This window comes from Sorex araneus, chromosome 2 (genome assembly GCF_027595985.1).
Source record: "Sorex araneus isolate mSorAra2 chromosome 2, mSorAra2.pri, whole genome shotgun sequence".
In the NCBI taxonomy this organism is placed as follows: Eukaryota; Metazoa; Chordata; class Mammalia; order Eulipotyphla; family Soricidae; genus Sorex; species Sorex araneus.
Window position 1 is genome coordinate 115,424,383 of NC_073303.1, and position 20,228 is coordinate 115,444,610.

The window sequence follows — 20,228 nt, forward strand, 5'->3', positions numbered from 1 at the left end:
AGATCTAGACACATCTGCATTTAAGTGCCCTTATTACTTTTCACCTAAAGATTTATATTCTCTCAACCCACTTCTGCTTACCTACAACATTGCTGCTAATCTCAGGCTTAGGGCGAATAACTTCACAGATTTTGTTCTACAACTGCAATGCCCATTTTATTTTTTTTAAATAATTTAGGAGTACTGCTATTTATTCAGCCATTGATTAAGCTGATTGAATTGGACATGAACTCCACATTACATTTTTTTAATTCTATTCTGAATCTCATTCCTTACATGGAATGTTTGAGTCCTATTTGCATATATATATATAGGAATATAATTTGCTTCTGATTCATAAAACATTGGAACAGGTTGTTCGATAGGAGATATAAAAAAATTTTATATCGAATAATTATGTATTGTAGTGATTGACTGTGGACACCCCGGCGTTCCTCCTAATGCAGTCCTCTCTGGTGAGAAGTATACCTTTGGGTCCACTGTTCACTATTCCTGCTCAGGAAAGCGTACGCTTCTAGGCCAGTCATCAAGGACATGCCAGTTAAATGGCCATTGGAGTGGATCACAGCCTCATTGCTCAGGTACTACTAGAAAAATTAGACAATGTGTATTGGAAATGATGTATTATTGCAATTTTCATTGTATCGATACAGTATGTCTTTCCTAGATGAGTAGTGAGTATGAGTGTTATTTCTCTGTCTTGATTTTTATCCATATTTCCTCCATTCTCTTTAATTTAGCTTAAAGGACCATGCTAATTGCTTATTAGGGGGTTGATTTACCTTGTTCTTCCACCATAATGTCATTTGTAAAATGATTATTTAGTTCCTGAAATTTGTAACTACTTGTTCATTCCTGAGACTGGAATTGCTGTATTATTGCTCCAGCCCCTAAAATTTATTTTAATGAGAAGTAAATCTCTTGGAGTAACTCAGATAAGTAACTTACACACATAAGGACAATTTTTCCTTTCTTTCATGTGCATAACTATGCATTAGTATACTGATATTAATTGCAAACAAAATGTACGCAGACATTTGAAAATAAAATAACTTCCTTAAAATCCAGTGTGACTATTATTACTCCTACTTCTGTACTCAGGAATCACTCCTGGCAGTGCTTAGAGAACCATATGGGATGCCTGGGAACAAATGACCTAGGTTGGCTATGTGCAAATGCCCTACCCACTGTACTATCACTCTAGCCTGGCATGTCTAATGCTTAATTATTTACAATTTATTTTATATCTTTGTATGTTATGTGTGCATCTTTGGTCAGTGGTCAGTGGTAGAAATTACAGAGATCTGAAATGTTAAGATCTAGGAAGTATAATATTGTTACATTCCCCAGCACACTAAATTCTAATAAGAACAAAAAGATTTTCATTAATTAGTGAAGTTTGAGAAAAGCTTGCAAGTAAACAAATTCTTGGCTCTAATTTTAGGTTTATAATTCTTTATCACACGAGCCCGTAATTTAGTTATAAATTTTCTGCTAGCTGGGTTTTTTAATCAGGTTAGTGAAATACTAATAAAATGTGCTATAAGTTATTTAATGCTTCCAAATGAGAGAGAAAATACCACCAAACTCTGCAAAAGGTCTTTTCTTGTAGACTTCTTTTGATAAAAAGGCAGCTGTGAATTGTTATTTAGTCAACTTAGCATATACATATACTCAGCATGTACAAAAATCAGTGCCTACATGAATTTTGGACTCAATTATGCATTTGGAAATGTTTATTAAAATATTATCTTGAATGTCACTGAATTGCAGGTGATGCTACTGGAACATGTGGAGACCCAGGTACACCTGGTCATGGTTCTAGACAGGAAAGTGACTTTAGAACCAAAAGCTCTGTACGTTTTGCTTGCGATACTGGTTATATCCTTCATGGCTCTGAAGAACGGACATGTTTGGCTAATGGCAGTTGGACTGGAAAACAGCCAGAATGTAAAGGTAATGTAAAAGAGGAAAGACACACTGAAATATATTTTCACCTCACAGTGTATTTAAATTCCCTTGACTACTACTTGTGAAATTACTATCGATTTTTGCTTTCTCAACCTTGAAAATGAAGCAGTGGTATTCAAATCTTACTGACATATTCCTATAAGAGAACTATACTAGGTAATAATTATAGGACATCTCTCTCATGGACCATTTATATACTGCAGTGTTTGTGTTTATATGCTCATTTGTATAAAAAAAAAAAAGGACTTGTTCAAAAGATTTGTGGTGGAGCCAAGCAATGGACTCAAGTCATGGCTTGAGTCATGTGCAAGGCCCTGAACTTAAATTCCAGTGCATTATGTCCCCTGCCTGGCACCATTGGGTGTAGCCCTTGTGTACTCACAGCACTGGACTACTTGCTAGGCACTGAAACATTAGGCAAAGCAACAGAGAGAGGTTGAGCATCACTAGGCATATCAGATTTCCTTCTTACCACCAGCACCAGTGAATATGGCTCCATTTAATTTTTTTAATTAATTATTTAGGTTCAGAGAGATAATACAGAGCTTAAGGCACTTGACTTGTATTTGACAAATTCTGACCACAGTCCCCTGGTCAGCACCAGAAGTGATTCCTAAGCACAGAGCCAGAAGGAATCTCTGAGCAGTGTTGGGTGTGATCTTGTCCCCATTCCCCACCCCCAAAATAACATTGAAAACCAAAAATATATGGTTGATTTTCCCCCCTCTATTCCAATTTATTTGTAATGCTAATGCAGAAAAAAAGGTTGTTTTTGGAACATCAGTATGAATGTTACAAACCCTGTTTTAATTTTCAAGTCTGTAGAAATAAAATCTTAAAAAGAGAGAGAGAAAACTTCGTAGGTGACTAACATTCTTAATCTTGTGGATGACTAACTTTTTAATTGTGTTGACTGACTCAGAATTTAAAAAGAAAGACTTCATACATTTGGTTAGAAAGTGAAATGTTGCTGAGAAATTATCCTAGTGCTTCCATTGTCTTGTTTGAGATGACTTTAGTGTTAAAAACTCAAATGGCAGAGGTATTCATGAAGTTTACTTGCTGTATATCCCCCAAAAAAGCATTTTAAAAATAGGATATTCACAACTGATATTTCATGACATATTTTTCTGTGTATTTATTTACTTTTTTATTTATTTATTCATTCATTTATTTATTTTTTAAAACAGTGAATCACTGTGAGGTACAGTAACATACTTACAAATTTTCGTGTTTGCATTCAGTCATGCAATGATCGAGTGCCCATCCTTCCATCAGTGCCCATTCTCCAACACCAATGATCCCAGTATCCTTCCCACCACCCCTATCCCATCCTTCCCCCACCCTGCCTCTGTGGCAGGGCATTCCCTTTTGTTCTCTCTCTCTCCTTTTGGTTGTTGTGGTTTGAAATAGTGGCATTAAGTGGCCATTATTTTCTATCTATAGTCTACATTCGGCATGCATCTCCCAACCTGAGCAGGTCCTCCAAACACCCTTTACTTGGTCTTCCCTTTTCTTCCTAAGCTGTCTTTTCCCTCAATATGTGAGGCTAGTTTCCAAGCCATGGGGCAAACCTCCTGGTCCTTCTTTCTGCTATTCTTGGGTGTTAGTCTCCTATTCTGTTACTTTATATTCCAAAGATGATTGCAATCTTTCTATGTATTTCCCTCTCTTTCTGACTCATTTCACTTATATGCAAATTTCATGACTTCATCTTTTCTAATAGCTGCATAGTATTCCATTGTGTAGATGTATCAGAGTTTCTTTAACCAGTCATCTGTTCTTGGGACTCAGGTATTTTTCCAGATTTTGACTGTTGCAAACAGTGCAGCAATGAACATACAAGTGCAGATGTCATTTCTACTATGCTTCTTTGCCTCTGCGGGATATATTCCCAGATGTGGTATTGCTGGGTCAAATGGGAGTTCAATTTCTAATTTTTTGAAAACCGCCTATACTGTTTTCCAAAAGAGCTGAACCAGTCGACATTCCCATCAGCAGCAAAGAGAGTCCCTTTCTTCCCATATCCATGCCAACACTGGTTGCTTTTGTTCTTTTGGATGAGGGCCAGTCTCTGTGGTGTGAGATGATATCTCATTGTTGTTTTGATCTGCATCTCTCAGATGATTAGTGATGAAGAGCATTTTTTCATGTGCCTTTTGGCCGTTCAGATATCTTCTTTGAGAAAGTTTCTGTTCATTTCATTGCCCCATTTTCTGATGGGGTTGGATGTTTTTCTCTTGTAGAGTTCAACCTGTGACTTGTGTATCCTTGATATCAAACCCTTATCAGATCAGGATTGGGTGAATATCTTTCCCCATTCTGTAGACTGTATTTGTATTTTAGTCCTTGTATTTTTTGAGGTGCAGAAGCTTCTTAGTTTAAGACAGTCCCATTTGTTTATCTCTATTTCCACTTGCTTGGACAGAGGTGTTCATCTTTGAAGATACCTTTAGCTTCATTGTTGTACAGGGTTTTGCCAACTTTGTCTTCAGTGTACCTTATCATGACACAATTTGTTGATTGTTTATATAACAGAACTTTTTATTATGTTTTAAAATTAGTATCCATATTGTAGGAAAGATAGATATCTTTTTTTAACTGGTGCAATTTAATCATTTGAGTTAAAAGAAAATAGCAAATTTGTTTCTATTATAGGACATGACTTAAGGAACAAAATTGGTGAGCAAAACCCAGTAAAACTAGGGAATAGCTTAAATTTTCAAATATGTTTTCAATAGGCACACATCTTTAATGATACAGATTGCACGTGGACTATCTAAGCTATCTCTAACTTCATCTCAAAATATTATATAGGTGAAATCAATATTTTGTTGACTTATTTTTTGCTAATGTGCACTTATATTATGAATTACAAAAAAAAACAGGGGGTTGTGGAAAATACAGCAGCATATTTTTCCCATTAATGAAAAGCATGCAAATCAATTTAGAAAAGAGATTCTAGGGCTGACGAGACAAAGGAACAGAAAATATGTAAAAGCAAAAGAGTCAACCTACAAAAGAAAAGATTCTACATAACTTCTAAGGTGCAACGTATAAACAGGTCTCAGGAGATAATTCAAAGTCTGGAGCATGTGATTTTCTTGTCCAAATCCCAAGTTCAATCCTCAGCACTGCATCATTCCCCCAGCAAGAGTTGGGAATAGCCCATAGCCTCTACCATGACATGACCTCAAAAATATGTTTCATAATTTACCTAAGCAATAGCTCTGTTGATAAGCATGACATTAACTTTAGCTTTGATTTTCTGTAAGTTTGGGGTTACTAAACTCTCCACATATAACATCAGAGACCTCTGTTGCTTTTAAGTGTTCTATATAGTTTTGGTTTTTGAGAGTACATGACTGTTTGTTATGAACATATTAACATCGGATAAATATTTTCTTTATCTTTTGTTTTGGTGTTGATATCTGGCAGTGCTCTGGGAAAATTTCTGTTTTATTGTGGTGGTGCTGATGGTACTATATAGTACAAGGATTGAGTAACACTTCCTCCATCAAAAATATGGGATCTGAATACTGAGCTTTCTCTCTGGCCTCTGAGAGAAAGTTAAAGCCCCCTTTTGAAAAGTAATGATGGCTTTTCAGCTACTACAAAGTGTCAAGAGGCCTATGTTAGTAGGCAATGATAAACTTTGTCAGTATTAAAGAAGCAGAGTCTTTGATATCACTGTATCACTGTATCACTGTCATCCTGTTGATCATCGATTTGCTCAAGCAGGCACCAATAATGTCCCCATTCGTCCTAGCCCTGAGATTTTAGCAGCCTCTCTTTACTCGTTCTTCCCAGCGGTGCCGTATTAGAGACTCTTTCAGGGTCAGGGGAATAAAACCCATCATTGTTACTGTATTTGGCATATTGAATATGCCACAGAGAGCTTGCCATGCTCTGCCATATGGGCAGGATGCTTTCAGTACCTTGCCAGGTTCTCTGCGAGGGAGAAATAGGCTATACGAGGTCGCGCAGCAGCGAACCGGGAGTGTTGTTTTATTTATTTTTTATGTCCGTAGCTATTATCACTCAGAATAGATAATGCACTTACCTCTTTTCATTTTGAAATCATTTTAATTGTGTCTACTTGTAGTCAAATTAAAATGCTCCAGGTTTAAAGATATGGAGAAATTACAGAGGAGAAAACAAGAATGACAGTGTGATTTGTCCATATCTTGAAACCACTTTGCTTAGAGAAATTGTTGTATTGATTTATTGTGCAAGTTTGAGACTGAGTCTCTATTGCAAGCTGCAAATTTCATGACATTTTAAAGCAAGGATGATACTTTTAAAATTTTTCTTGGTTTGTGTCTAGACTGGATCATGATGCATAGCAAATATGACAAATTGTCTTTTTAGGTAAGCACTAACAATGGATGTGGTACAGGTTATTGAACTTGACAACTAAGACATGAAAATGTTCTTTATATCAAAGGCTCTGCTGAAAATGTTACATAGAGATTACTCTTGGTATATGTGTAAAATATGTGCATTTCCTATCTGCGCACATTCACTCATTATACAGGTGAAAGGTGAAATATAAGAAACGCAAACTAAAAACTTGAGATGAAACCAAGATAGTACTTTCTGTAATAGCCATTATTTATGATTATAAATGTAGGAAAATTAAAAGATATTTGAACCCCTATATACCTATATGTTATATAATTTAATGTATGTTTGTGGAATAAAATAAAATAATTCTACTGGAAAATCATGTTGTGTAATATTTATTAAGAGAATATTTTTTGTGATTCCTAATTTGGAAGTGTTGAAAAGTTAACCTGTTCTAGAATTTACTTATTTTGTTTTTATTTAACTTGTTTTTCCTACTCTGAAGCTCAGAAGTAGCTTTAAAATTTTAAAACAGGGTTGGCGAGATAGTACAGTGGGTAAGGCACTTGTTTTCATGTAGCCAACCTGAGTTTAACCTTCATCACTTTATATGATCTCCAAGCAACTCTAAGAGTGGCCCCCATGTACAGAGCCAGGAGTAAGCCCCAAGCATTGCCGGGTGTGGCTCCCAACAAAAAGTTTCAATACACAAAACTGCTGCACTTACACTAGTGAAAATATCTATGAATGGGGCCAAAACTCTAGTAGAGCAGGTGGAGAGTTTGCCTTGTACCTTAGTGTCCTCAGTTCAATCTCCAGCACCACATGTGATCCCCCCAAGTTCTGGCAGGAGTGATCCATGAGTGCCGAGCTGGGAGTAAGCCCTGCACACGGCTGGGTATGGCCAAACTAAACAAAAATTCATGGATTCTTATAATATTTAAATTATGTATTTTATATTTGCGTTCTTAGAAGAATAAATGTAATAAAATTTCCTGTATTTTATTTTTACATTTATCCTAGCTTTAGATGAGTGCTTTTAATACAAGATTAATAATTCTTTTGTGAAAGATTTTATGGGACCCAAAGGCAAAACTCTCTCATCATTCCCTTATTAATTTTTTATGAAACTTTGAACAAAAGTCTTTAAAAAATAACTGTTTTATGATTTGCATCCCTGTAATTGAACTCATAAAATCAATATAAGTTTATCTTGAATTTCAGCCACTATAAAAATAGTTCAATGCTTATTGTAAGAATTTTATTGCTTCTGTGAGTTTCGGAATTTATCAATCCACTTATGTACATTAATAACCATTGCATTTCATAGCTGTCCAGTGCGGTAACCCAGGAACAACAGCCAATGGAAAAGTCTTCCGGATTGATGGCACAACATTCTCTAGTTCAGTTATTTATTCCTGCATGGAAGGGTATATTCTTTCTGGACCTTCAGTTAGACAATGCACAGCCAATGGAACATGGTCTGGAACTTTGCCTAATTGTACAAGTAAGTTCAAAAGGATTTTAAATACTAGTAGCTGTGTGTTAAATACTTTTGAGCATTTTAATGAGTTTTTTTTCTGATTAATCAAATCATGAAAGTTCTTGAATAGATGTTTTGTCTTTAGGATTGAATGATCATAATAGCACTGTGGTTAGAGAGAAATGTACTGAAATGAACAGCTTGCTTATCAAGTTAATAAATTGCCGGGGGTAAAAAGAACACAGAAAATCAGTGTGATTAAAATTAACTGAAAATACTTTTAAGAATAGAGAAGAGATATATCGGTGTCTGCCCATCTCCTTCTGGCTAATTTCGCTCAGCAATGATACTTTCCAGATACATCCACGTAAAAAACTAAGGCTTGACGAGGGGCGCGAGCACTCGCGGGCTCTCCGGGCGGCTCTGTCTCACTGCCCACGTTCGGTGCCCCAGACCCACTGTGTGTGCCGTCGGTCAAGGGCAGGCGACGGAAGGAAGAAGGCCAGACTAGTTGCTCGATCAGTTTATTTCATTCTCTTTCTCCGCTTCTCTCCCGGCTCTCGGTCTCTCTCTGGATCTCTGGATCTGGCCCGTGGATCTGGCCCCCGTGGATCTGGCCCCCCAACCCACTCTTACAGCCTAGTTAAATCTCCACAGCATGAGGGGGTTGGGGCATACACATAGGTGTGGTCCCCATCAATAGGGTAAGGTTCCTTTCCCTTAGGGGATGCTTCTCCTAGGACTTAATTTTCTTTCAGCAGGAGGATCACCCAAGGGCGGAGTCCCATGAATGTGTTTCTCTTCTCCTCAGCCAGCAAACATATAACAATTCATAATATTAATTATTTTGTATAGACACAATAAGAGATGCATTAAAGCTTATAGAATTGCTCTCCTGGGGCCATCTCAATCTCAGACTACAGTGCTCAGGCCAGATCAGTCTTTCCTATACCTGGCAGGGTCCCAGTCTCATAATTACTATTGGATCATGACAGCATTTGTCTATGATCAAGCTCTTAACTTATAGTTCAGAATTAGGCACTTTGGCCAGGCCCATCTCGATGCCAGGGTAGCACATAACTCACCGCTTGCCCTGGATCCTTCCTGTCCCACGTCGGGGAACCTACTTTGGGGTGCTAGGAACTGAGGGCAACTGAGGCTTAAGGGGAGGAAGCAGAGGCCTGGGAGGGAATAATATTCGAGGCCAATTAATTCCCAAGTTATAAAAACATGATATTGTCTTCTTGTGTCTATACAAAACAGACATAGCTTTAAAGTAAATTATTCAAAAGGCACAAGAAGAGGAGAAAGGCAATATTAACTTATATAATATAAATTCAGTATCCTAGGAAGGTCTGACCTTGCAAATTAGCAGAGTCAGATTAAGGGAAAGCCTCGGATTAACTCTTTTGGGGAAGAGAGCATGGAGAAGTGATTATAGCTAAACAAAGGGATGGGAGAGAGTCGGGAACACCTTGATGGGTGAGACTGGGGTAAGCCTAAACTCCGGGGAAAACCGGGACAAGCTACTTGTGGCAAGGAGGAAGAGGACAAAGTAATGTCATCCTACACATCCACATAATGGAAATCTATTTTATCTTTTCTCATTACCAAATAATATTCCATTGTGTGTATGTACCATAGTTTCTTTTTCCCAGTCATCTGTTCTTAGAAGTTTGGGCTATTTCCCGATTTTGGCTGTTGTGAATAGGGCTGCAGTGAACATAGGGTTTTCATCCTTTGAAATGCCTTTTCTATGTAGAGATTTTGGCCTCTTGGGATGGATGTCACAAGTGGAATTGATCAGTCATAAGGAAGCATAATTTGTAATCCACATATTTTCAAAAAAGTTTGAAGCAGTAGATTTTACCAGCAGCAATGAATGAGGATGCCTTTCCTCCAGAGACGAAGAACTGATTTCCAGTAGGATATTTACCTCAGGGGAGAATGGGGGGTGGAGGGAAGGGGGTGTGCCAAGCCCCCCAAAAGAATGAGTCATTTTGTTGACTTACTGAAACTTATCTATGAACTTTATTTTATCTTTTAATATACAGGTTTTGTCATTGAGCTCCATTTTAAGATTAGTAGAGACAGAGTTGTTTTATAAAGGACATCACAAAGTTTCTTATAGTATCAATAGATAATTATTATAACATGAAATGATGAATATATGTCACTTGTCATTCCATTGCTCATCAATTTGCTCAATAGCATCAGTAACGTCTCCATTTGTCCCTGTCATTTGCTAGTATAGCCCAGTGGCATCTGCTCACTCCAGGAACACGAAGAGCCTCAAACCATTCGTTCAGACAATGTTCACAATGAATATAGAGTAAGAGTAAAATAAGTTTTCTGAGTTGAGTAGTATCACACTTTTTTCCAACCATAATTCTAGTGTGGCCCCCAAACCCCAACATAAAATAAAATAATGTCAGTGCATAGTTTTTGTACATAGTTGAAGACCTCCAGAATGCAGCCACAGCCATGCTCAAGGCCACTCTCCACACATTAATACTTGGAAATCACATTTAAACAAAAGTTTCTTTTCTTCCCTTTCAATTTTTGCTATTTCTGCTATACAATATAATATCTATATTAGAAAGTTTACTGTGTGCTAGGATGTATGTTATGGAACATATAGATGCTCAAATTTTCATAACAAATCCATTAATGATATACTACTATCTTTTCTAATTCAAACTTGAAGAAATGCTATTTTACAGAGAAACTGTAACTTTCTTTTCCTTCCTTCATTACATCTTTCATTCCTTCCTCCCTCCCTCTTTCTTTTTCTTTCTTTCTTTCTTTCTTTCTTTCTTTCTTTCTTTCTTTCTTTCTTTCTTTCTTTCTTTCTTTCTTTCTTTCTTTCTTCCTTCCTTTCCTTTATTATTTCTTTCTCTCTTTCTCTATTTCCTTCTTTCCTTCCTTCCTTTCTTCCTTCCTTCCTTCCTTCCTTTCTTTCTTTCTTTCTTTCTTTCTTTCTTTCTTTCTTTCTTTCTTTCTTTCTTTCTTTCTTTCTTTCTTTCTTTCCTTTATTATTTCTTTCTCTCCTTTATTATTTCTTTCTCTCCTTCCTTCCTTCCTTCCTTCCTTCCTTCCTTCCTTCCTTCCTTCCTTCCTTCCTTCCTTCCTTCCTTCCTTCCTTCCTTCCTTCCTTCCTTCCTTTAGTTAAAGTAGAGTAATAGTAAATGTATTTAGTTATATTTTGTTTGGGCACCATACCCAACAATGATTAGTGTTTACTCCTAGCAGGTTCTGGGAACCATGTGGGATGTTGGGGATCAAATCCTGTGTGTGCAAATCAAGCACCTTGCCCTCTATACTGATGCTCTAGCCCCTAAATAATTTTAAAAGGGAGAGAGAGAAAGCTGTGGATATACTAATACTAAAGAGGGTGAAATAAATCTAAAATGTTTTCTGAAACTCCATAGTAAATGAGCGAGAGAGGTGGGAAATAAAAGAAAGGGAGAATTAGAGACAGAGAGAGAAGTGAGGGAGAGAGAGAGAGAGAGGAGAGCAGAGACAGAGACAGAGACAGAGAGAGTACTCTTGCATTCCAGGAGACATTTAGAGGTGTCTGGAGAGAATTTGTGCTAAGTGGGCTGTGTACTAGGTATCTAAGAAATGAAGGTCAGTACTAGGTATCACTACTGCACAAAGCAGCCATCTTCAAGCAAGAATTCATTGCTTCCAAAAACAAATAATGCTAAGTGAAGGCTGGTAAAAAGGTACTGAGATCTAAGGGGAAGCAACTTTCGATTTGGGAGGTTATGTAATATGAGAAGTATTATCAAACAATGGTTTGGCTTTCCCATCTGAAATTTTGTTTGCTACAATAGATATCTGTTCTAGGTTTGTGGCTTGACATGTCCAAAGAATATGCCTTTAGCTTCCTGAGCAAGCTTGTCTATTGCTGCATTGTCTCTAAAAGGGGAACAACAGAATCACAAATAATTGATCCATAGGGGGTTGGTTACATGAATCATATGATACAAATACCCAAGTCAGGGAATGTTATGTCATTACAAATAAGACATATGAATCTATGTATCAAGATATAAAAATATGTATTGGAAAATCATCATCATCATCATGATGTTTATTGTTGATTTTCTCAAGTAGTCTTAGTAACGTCTCCATTCGTCCTAGCCCTGAGATTTTAGCAGCCTCTCTTTACTCGTCCTTCCCAATGGTGCTGCATTGGAGGCTCTTTAAGGATCAGGGGAATGAGACCCATCATTGTTACTGGTTTTGGCATATGGATATGGCAAGGGGAAGTTGCCAGTCTCTCTCATGTGGGCAGGAAACTCTCGGTAGCTTGCCAGTTTCTCTGAGAGGGAGAGCTAGGCTATAAGATGTCATGCAGCAGGGAAGCGAATGCTGTCTCATGCTTCTGGGAGTGAGCTTGGTTTTATAGTCTCTGGATGTTGGCTTTTGATGTTATTAAAGGGCCCTGGGGCCATTTAGTAGGGGTGCCTGCATAGCTACTGGAAAATGGGGAATCTCGGCAAAAGAGGCCTAGTCCCCATCCAAGCAGGCTTGGAGATCTCATCCCCAGGTTCTGCACACCTGGGTTCCTCTGCCGGTTCCTTCATGCATGAGGCTCATCCGAACTTGGAGCAGGGAGGGAAACTCAACCCACCCCCTCCAAGGGGCCCCAGTGAAGACAGCCAGGTGCAGGGGCAAGAGACTCATCTATTGGATGTTGAGTAATAAAATGAGTTCTGTATAAAACTGTAGTGGTTGTGTCCTACTTGGTTTCAGAGTGCATATTTGTATTGCTAATTTAAAAGGGTAAAAAAGGTTATTTTGAAATGACATAGATTAACTAGAATTCACACATTTATTTTTAATCCAAAGGTTATCTGCTTAAGAATGATCATAAATTTTGCCAATTGGACATCAATTATGGGATAAAAGTTCATGAAAAAAAATCCCACCCAACTAAATCCAAACCATTAAAACAATTTTGTGTATAAATGTGATCTGTTTAATTATTCCTTACACACTCATCAGTCATTTATTCCTGAAACATATGCACTTTGTCTCTTATAATGAGTCTCGATCCTAAGAATACAACAATGTAGAAAAGATATGCCATAGGCATCCTCAAAGACTTTATTGGAGTGTGAACATGGATATGTCTATTAACTTGTGCTCTTGCCATGTATGGTTGAACTCTGGTTAGGCAGCATGGTACACAAGCACCCTGCCTGATGAACCATCACTGTGGTGCTATTCATAGACTTAATGCACCTTAGGCTCAGAACATTAGAATAATAATAACATCATTTGATATCCATAGATTTAATGGTAAATTAATAAATATGTAATAAGTAACAAAAGTACTATTCAGTTGTCCATTTATTTTATCTATTTTTTAACTTTCACCCTAAACCTCAACATACTGGGAACATTTTATTAATAAAAAATCAGGGCCAAAGAGATGGCATGGTGTTTAGGGCTGTTTAAGATTTAACTGTGATATTTAATCTAGATGTAACTGGTGTAATTGTTTACTCTTTTATGGACAAAAATATTTAAAAGACAAAAAACGATCCTATGAGGCAAATATGCCACACAGCTTTTATCTCCAAGGAGTGGGAGAGTGTGAGGGAGGAATTATAACCTTTATTTTTTTTCTCTCAACAGAAAAAAAATTCTCATTTAAGTGATAACATGTAGAAAAATACTCTTAGTCTAGCAAGTCTAATAAAATAAATATTTTTTATATCCCAAATTCAAAATACAAACTTCTAGTACAATACTGGAAATTTTGCCTCTGTGCTCCAGCTTCTCTGTGAATATGGGAGACCTATTAAAGAAGCTCTAACATCAGAGTGCTCTCTTCAACATTAACCTAACCTTCTCAGAAATGACATTTTCTGAACCATATGTAGCAAATTGGTAATAAGCATACCTGATCATAATTAGGTATTGCCTGTATGTAATTTAAGTGTGCTTATGTTTTATGATTAAGCAATGAATATGATAACCAATTTTCTCCACTTGTCTATTAAGTACGCCATATGCTTCCTTCTCTTCTCCAGTAAATACATACCGCATTAACCATCTGCTTGTCTCTTTCAATGCTGATAGTAATCAGCTGTGGAGACCCAGGTATACCAGCAAATGGATTGAGATACGGAGATGATTATGTGGTTGGACAAAATGTTTCCTACATGTGCCAGCCAGGGTACACAATGGAGTTGAATGGTTCCCGAAGCAGGACATGCACAACCAATGGCACGTGGAGTGGTGTGATGCCAACTTGTCGAGGTATGATGACGTCTTCAATCTTCATAGGTAGCAACTTCCTGATATTTTATGTACAATTTACAGTAATTATTAAGAGTAATTTTGTGTTTTGTGTTAAGGTTTACTTTTTCTCTGATAGTATAAAGCTCCTTGAAAAGTTTTACTTTTAAAACACACAAACATAATATCTAGAATTTTGAAATATTTTAATAATAACATTATACCCCATGATAAAAAATGAAAATGAATGTGAATGCATTAAAAATATTCTGGACTTTAATACCAAATGTGGCCAACTTTTTAAATTTTTCTTTAAACAAGAGAGAAAAAATAACTATAACCTTCGTGAATTATAATGTTTATTTGCTAACTTATTTGAATGAAATGATTCTATTATGAGGAGAAAAAAATAATTTGGGAATTGGGGATGTGGGCCACAGCTGACTGTCCTCAGGAAACAGTGCTGAGATGGAACACAGTTGACTGAATACAAGACCAGCGTCCTATCTGCTGAACTACCTATCCAGGCTCCTGCCTCCCTCAAAAGCTGTATTTTGACAAAAATCAGCCTTAATTATAGAATAATTATTTTTTTAAATAAAAGAACCTGTTTCTTTAAAAATTGCAATCTAGAATTAATACTTTGATTAATATTGACAGAATTTATGTTTTTTTGCTTTTTGTTTCCCCATTGGAAATAAAATCTTAATTTTAACCAATTTTTCTGTTTTATTGTAGAATAAAGTAGATGCAATATTAGATAATTTATATTATTTAACACTAATTTTTATTTTTTAAATTGAGATAATTTTTATTCAGGTATCTTTCTGAAAATGTGAGTTATCTATTATCTCCTCCACAGAACCCAACAAAAAACAATAAATTCTGTGTGTAACTCTTTCCTTATTGTATAGATTCTGAATAATAGTGCTAAAAAATTAGTATATATACATAGTTTAATGGAAGTTTTCTATTTCTGAAGCTATTTTATGCATCATTAGTTATAGTAAGGCCATGCTTATATAATTCAAAGAAAAGGCTCAGATATGTTACCAGCCATCAAAATACAATCATTCATCACTTTGACAGCAGCTGAAAATGAAATGAATGTTTAAAATTTTAAGAAAGCATTTACAAAACTCACACTAACCTTTAACATATGAACCTAACTGGTTACTAGAACCAATTTGGATATTTTAATGAGACTTGTTCTGTATTTTCAAAAATGTCATAGAGTGACTTCCAAATTTCTTGCTCCAAGGCTGACACGGTATAGCTATATAGCCCAACTCCTAGGCCTGTCTAAAGGTCATTGAGAAATAATTTTATATTAAACCAGTAATTTATCAGTTACAGTGCTCTGGAGAGAAGGTCAACCCCTATTTACCTTGCCTTACATGTCAGGCAGTTTGCGATTTTGTGAGAGAATTCCTGACAATCAGTAGCCATTATGTTGCTAAAAAATAGTTGCAACCTAGAGGGATTAATTCCAGGGATGTTTCAGGAATACTATCAAGAGAATAAAACATGTCACACCATATTGTCCTCCAAGAGGTTAAATTAGCACATGTGCATTTTCTAATGACATTGTTCTTTTTTTTCACATCCTGGATATTTCAGCAGCTGTGTCTAATCGCTTTTAATGTAATTGCAGCTGTTACCTGCGCAGCTCCTCCCCAGATTTCTAATGGAAGGTTGGAAGGAACAAATTTTGACTGGGGCTTTAGCATTAGCTACATCTGTTCTCCAGGCTATGAACTCTCCTTTCCTGCTGTTTTGACCTGTGTAGGGAATGGTACCTGGAGCGGGGAAGTGCCACAGTGCTTACGTAAGTATAATGTGCACATTGAAAACTGGATTTTCTATTTTCTTTTAGAGCTACTTCACCGAAATTATAACAGCTACTTAAAAACTTTCAAATTTTGCTAGAAAGAATATGACATTGTTAAGCTCCTTCCAACATGTAATTAAAATTCAAGAGAACTAGGCAGTGTTTACCACTGCTTTCCATTTAACCCAAGTCTTTTATTCTCTCTGGCTTGCCTCTAGATTCTAGCTTAAACTACTTTATTTTAAAGCTTTTCTTACTTCTCAAAATCAATACCCTCTGAGATTAATTCTACCATGAGAAAATAACTCTTTAGGTCCAATTGAGCTTATCTGAAAGTTCTCATTTATACCTAAATCACTTTCTGCAGTAAATCTATGTCACCTTTATATGTTCATTCAGATGAAGTTATTTGACATGTTAATGATTGCGATTAGATATCTAAAATAACAGAGTGAAACTCAAGATAAAAGATTATTATTTTAACAAAGGTTAGTATAGCCTATAGGTTTCAGCAAGTGTCTCTTCAAGATTAATTTGGAAGAAAACAAAATCAGACCAGAAGTCAGATTTTGGCTTACACACTTAATCAAAGTCCATGACGTGGACTAAGCAGTACTCCGTTAGAGATGACTGGTACAGTGCTCTCTTCTTTCCAATCTCCCAGTCCCCAGTGCTTCAGAAGCTTCCATTTATCCTCATGCCTTTGAAGTTAGCAAACTTAATTGACTAGGTTACTCAGAATTCTCCAATGTTGTGTCATATTATGCAGAGCAAACTCTACACTGTCTGTAGGTTCGTATCACCTTTTACTTGTTTCCCCCATCATAATTTTTTAGTGTCCTCGCCTTCATTTGCTCAGCTCCATCTCACAGACAATCATTTCCTTGAATACTCAATCATGCTCTTACTTCAGAGATTTTCACATTTATTTTTCCTGGAAGATGTATTCTTTTTTCATTTGGTTTTGTATTCAAAATGTCTCTTCTTAGCATATCTTCTCTGATCAACTTATTTACAATTTTAGGTGTATGCAAATAATAGTTTTCTTACACACTGCACTTTCATCTTACTGCTCCCCTCTTGAATATGTTCTTCTTAAAGTACACTGCACATCTTGTTTGTTTATTTAGATGATGTCTTCCACTCACATTTATGACCAAGAACACATTTTTGTTTGCTGTGAAATGTGTGGTAAATGGACTTGTTGTTCACAGATTTCAAAACACAGAACACGTAGTAACAAAGGAGATATGGAACTGGTAGAGGGATGAGAGGTAAATGAATGTTACAGAATAGAGAACAAACCACTTATTGATAATCAATATCATCAGAGACTTCATGGAGGAAAAAATGGACATCTCAATGGTACAAGGCAATTAGTTTACCCTACCAAAATAAATACAATTTCTTTATACTGACATAACATAATGTATTTCACTCCAAATAATGAATCAATGTCATATTCATTAACTTAGATATAAAATTTGTAAAAAGTAAGAGACCAAATGGCCCTAGGGGTAAAGAAGGGGAGAGTTCTTAAAGTAGGTACAGAAACTCCATCCTACAAATTAAAAAGTAGAAATAACCACATAAGAAATTTTTTTCTCATTTCTGAATTCCACTTACAGCCTTGGATCAGTGGGATTGAAGAATAGCAATATTATAAAGAATATATAAGAAGTTCCTAAAACAAAGAAATAAAAATGGACAATAGAGATATGACTCAGGTGAGGGCTATCCAGGAAGTAAGGTCCAGAAAGCCTGTGTGAGCTCCTGTTTAATGCAGACATGAAGATTTTGCCAAATTCAATAAGCAGCTAGAAAACCATGCCATCTAGGCTTGAGGGAAGCCTTACCCTCAGGCAGGAGCAGAGTTACGCTATTCGCGCAGGAAAGGGAAACAGATAATCCCAACCTTTTTCTGGGGCCCAGGTTTTTGTCTTCATCACAGAAAAGAATTTCAGGAGAAGCATGCAGTGAAGCAAAGAAAGTTTCATTAAAGAGTCAATGTATGTTCTAAGGTAGACAGAGAGTAGACAAAGTCAAAGAGTTGCCTCAAAGGGAATGGAGCAGGGGCATTTTATAGGGCTTCTCTAAAAGTGAGAATAGGTATTCACAAGAAAGAAGGGTTTTTCTAAGTAAAGACCACCCTATGAGTGGAGATTGGAATTCACCCCTTTGTAAACTATATGTAATATTTTTTTGAATCATCATTATGCAGATACATGAATCAAGATTTTATGGTAATTTCATTGCAGTTATGTTACAGTGAAGCAAATGGTCTGCTAGCTTCAGTTTTCTTCACCATTTCCAACCAGGATTGATGTATTGATGGGCAATCCCATTATTTCTGTGGTTTTGGTGCTTACAGTGGTGTGAGAAGAAGCCTTAGGAGATGGTGGGACAGAAGAACATGTGCGAGCATACTAACTTTACCTTTGCTTTGCCTCAGTTGGATACTTATCTCCTAATTATAGGACTGAAAGTTAAAGTTGGACACTATCAAGAGTGGGGGAAAGTATGGAGTGATGCAAATATTATACACTCATGGGAGCTTTGGAAATGAGCACTGTTATTGAACCTAAATTGTGATGCTTGCCATTTTAAGACTAATTATACAGAGAAGAGGGTTTATGCAACCCCCAACCCCCTCTAACATCCCAAAAAACACACCTAAAACAACTTTATCAAAGTGCAAGGAAATCAGCTTAAGAAAATAGTGTATTTCTTATCTACTAATAACCGTTTTATTCCCAGAATAGGACTAGGAAACTATATAAGGCTGGTTAGAAGGTAAGTTAGAGAAAAAGATTATGGTAGAACAGTCAAGGGAGAAAGATCCAGGGGGCCCAGGAGGAGTCAGTGTTTAATGAAACTTGTGTCTATGATGGATGTTTGGTTGAAAATGGTTGGTTCCTTGAGATGATGTGGTTAGATGACCACTTAACTTCAAGTTTTGTATGGTAACCAGAGGGTCTGGTGTCTGCTGTTTCCCCAACTATGCAAGAACTGGATCTGATTTGCCAGAAAACAATGCAGGAGAGTATCTTTTAGGAGGAAGGGGCAGGAGGAAAGCGCAGCAGAAACGGAACACTATAAGAAGTATACATGTGTGGAGCAAGATGGAATTTCTAAGTCCTGTTCATTTATATAGCATTCATTTACAGAATTAGATGCTGTCATAGAGTTAAAGATGTACAGTCTATGGCCCAAAGATTGTATTTTTAGGTTTGTCTTCTACAAATGCTCTTGTAACATTTGCCTAAACACATAAGTACAGAAATATAAACATAAGCTCTTATTTTAGTAGTAACTCTAGATAATTTGACAACTTGAACATAGATAGACGTGTAGAAAAATTATCAAGATATAAGGAAATGAGACAACTAGACTGCAATACTAAACAAAGTCCATTTTCATGGGCCAGAGAAAAAGGATGTTTTTGAGACAGACTCCTGGGGAAATTTAGCAGTCTTGGCAAAGTTCAATATATCATATCATTCTTTTGTTTCACTGGTATTCACTAAATTTAGAGACATTCAGAGATTTTATTTAAAAGATATAATTCAAGAAGTGTTATGTTTATTATAAAATAATTATGCACATGAGGGGAGAGGAACTCTTTATCCCAGTTTTATGTAATGGGGTTGGTAAAAGAGTTTACCAGGAGAGTGGGACAATCAAGGTGAGAATAAAGTTAGTTTATTAAATGAGTATGCACTGTTCAGGTCCACAAGAGTGGTCACTGAAGAGAGAAAGCAGTTTAGCACAGTCTCCGGTGTCTTTCATTGTGTGTCTCTGGGCTATTTAACGGAAGTTTCAGCTTTATTTTATTTTTTTTCTTGGTTTGGGAGCTGCAGCTTGGTTTGGGGGCTTAATCCTGGCTCTGTGCTCAGGAACCACTCCTGGTGGGCTTGGGCGAACCATAGGGGTGCTAGGGATTGAACCCAGGTGAGCAGAGTGCAAGGTGGGTGCCCTTATTCTGTATTGTCTCTCAGGCCCAGCTTCAGCTTTCTATAGGTTAGTTCATTCTGGGAGGTGGGTGAGCAGAAGCCATGTACCTGATTCTGGGAAGGGAGTGAGTTACATATAAAATAATCTGAACCAATTATGAAATAGGAGTGATAATGTACGTATATCGACATTATATATATATATGTACATATGCATATATGTGTATATATCATATCATGCATATTATATATAATATTACATGTATATAATATATATAATAATTTGCACCAAACCCAGAAAGAGCCTGACTGGGACACTTCTAGGAGTTGAGCAGCAGAGTGAAGTGATACTGAGGTCTCTGGAGCCTCTGGACACAGTTGATTG

At 36.7% G+C, this 20,228-nt stretch overlaps 1 protein-coding gene across 2 annotated transcripts in view; it reads left to right on the forward strand.

Moving 5' to 3' along the window:
* Positions 1 to 20,228, forward strand: part of CSMD3 (CUB and Sushi multiple domains 3) — a 1,180,343-nt gene that overhangs the window by 1,119,270 nt on the left and 40,845 nt on the right. For both annotated transcript variants that reach the window (XM_004607658.2, XM_055125482.1), the window contains 5 exons: positions 408 to 581; positions 1,774 to 1,956; positions 7,649 to 7,825; positions 13,901 to 14,080; positions 15,714 to 15,887. In XM_004607658.2, the coding sequence (XP_004607715.2) occupies positions 408 to 581; positions 1,774 to 1,956; positions 7,649 to 7,825; positions 13,901 to 14,080; positions 15,714 to 15,887 (888 nt within the window). The remainder of the gene's footprint in view (positions 1 to 407; positions 582 to 1,773; positions 1,957 to 7,648; positions 7,826 to 13,900; positions 14,081 to 15,713; positions 15,888 to 20,228) is intronic.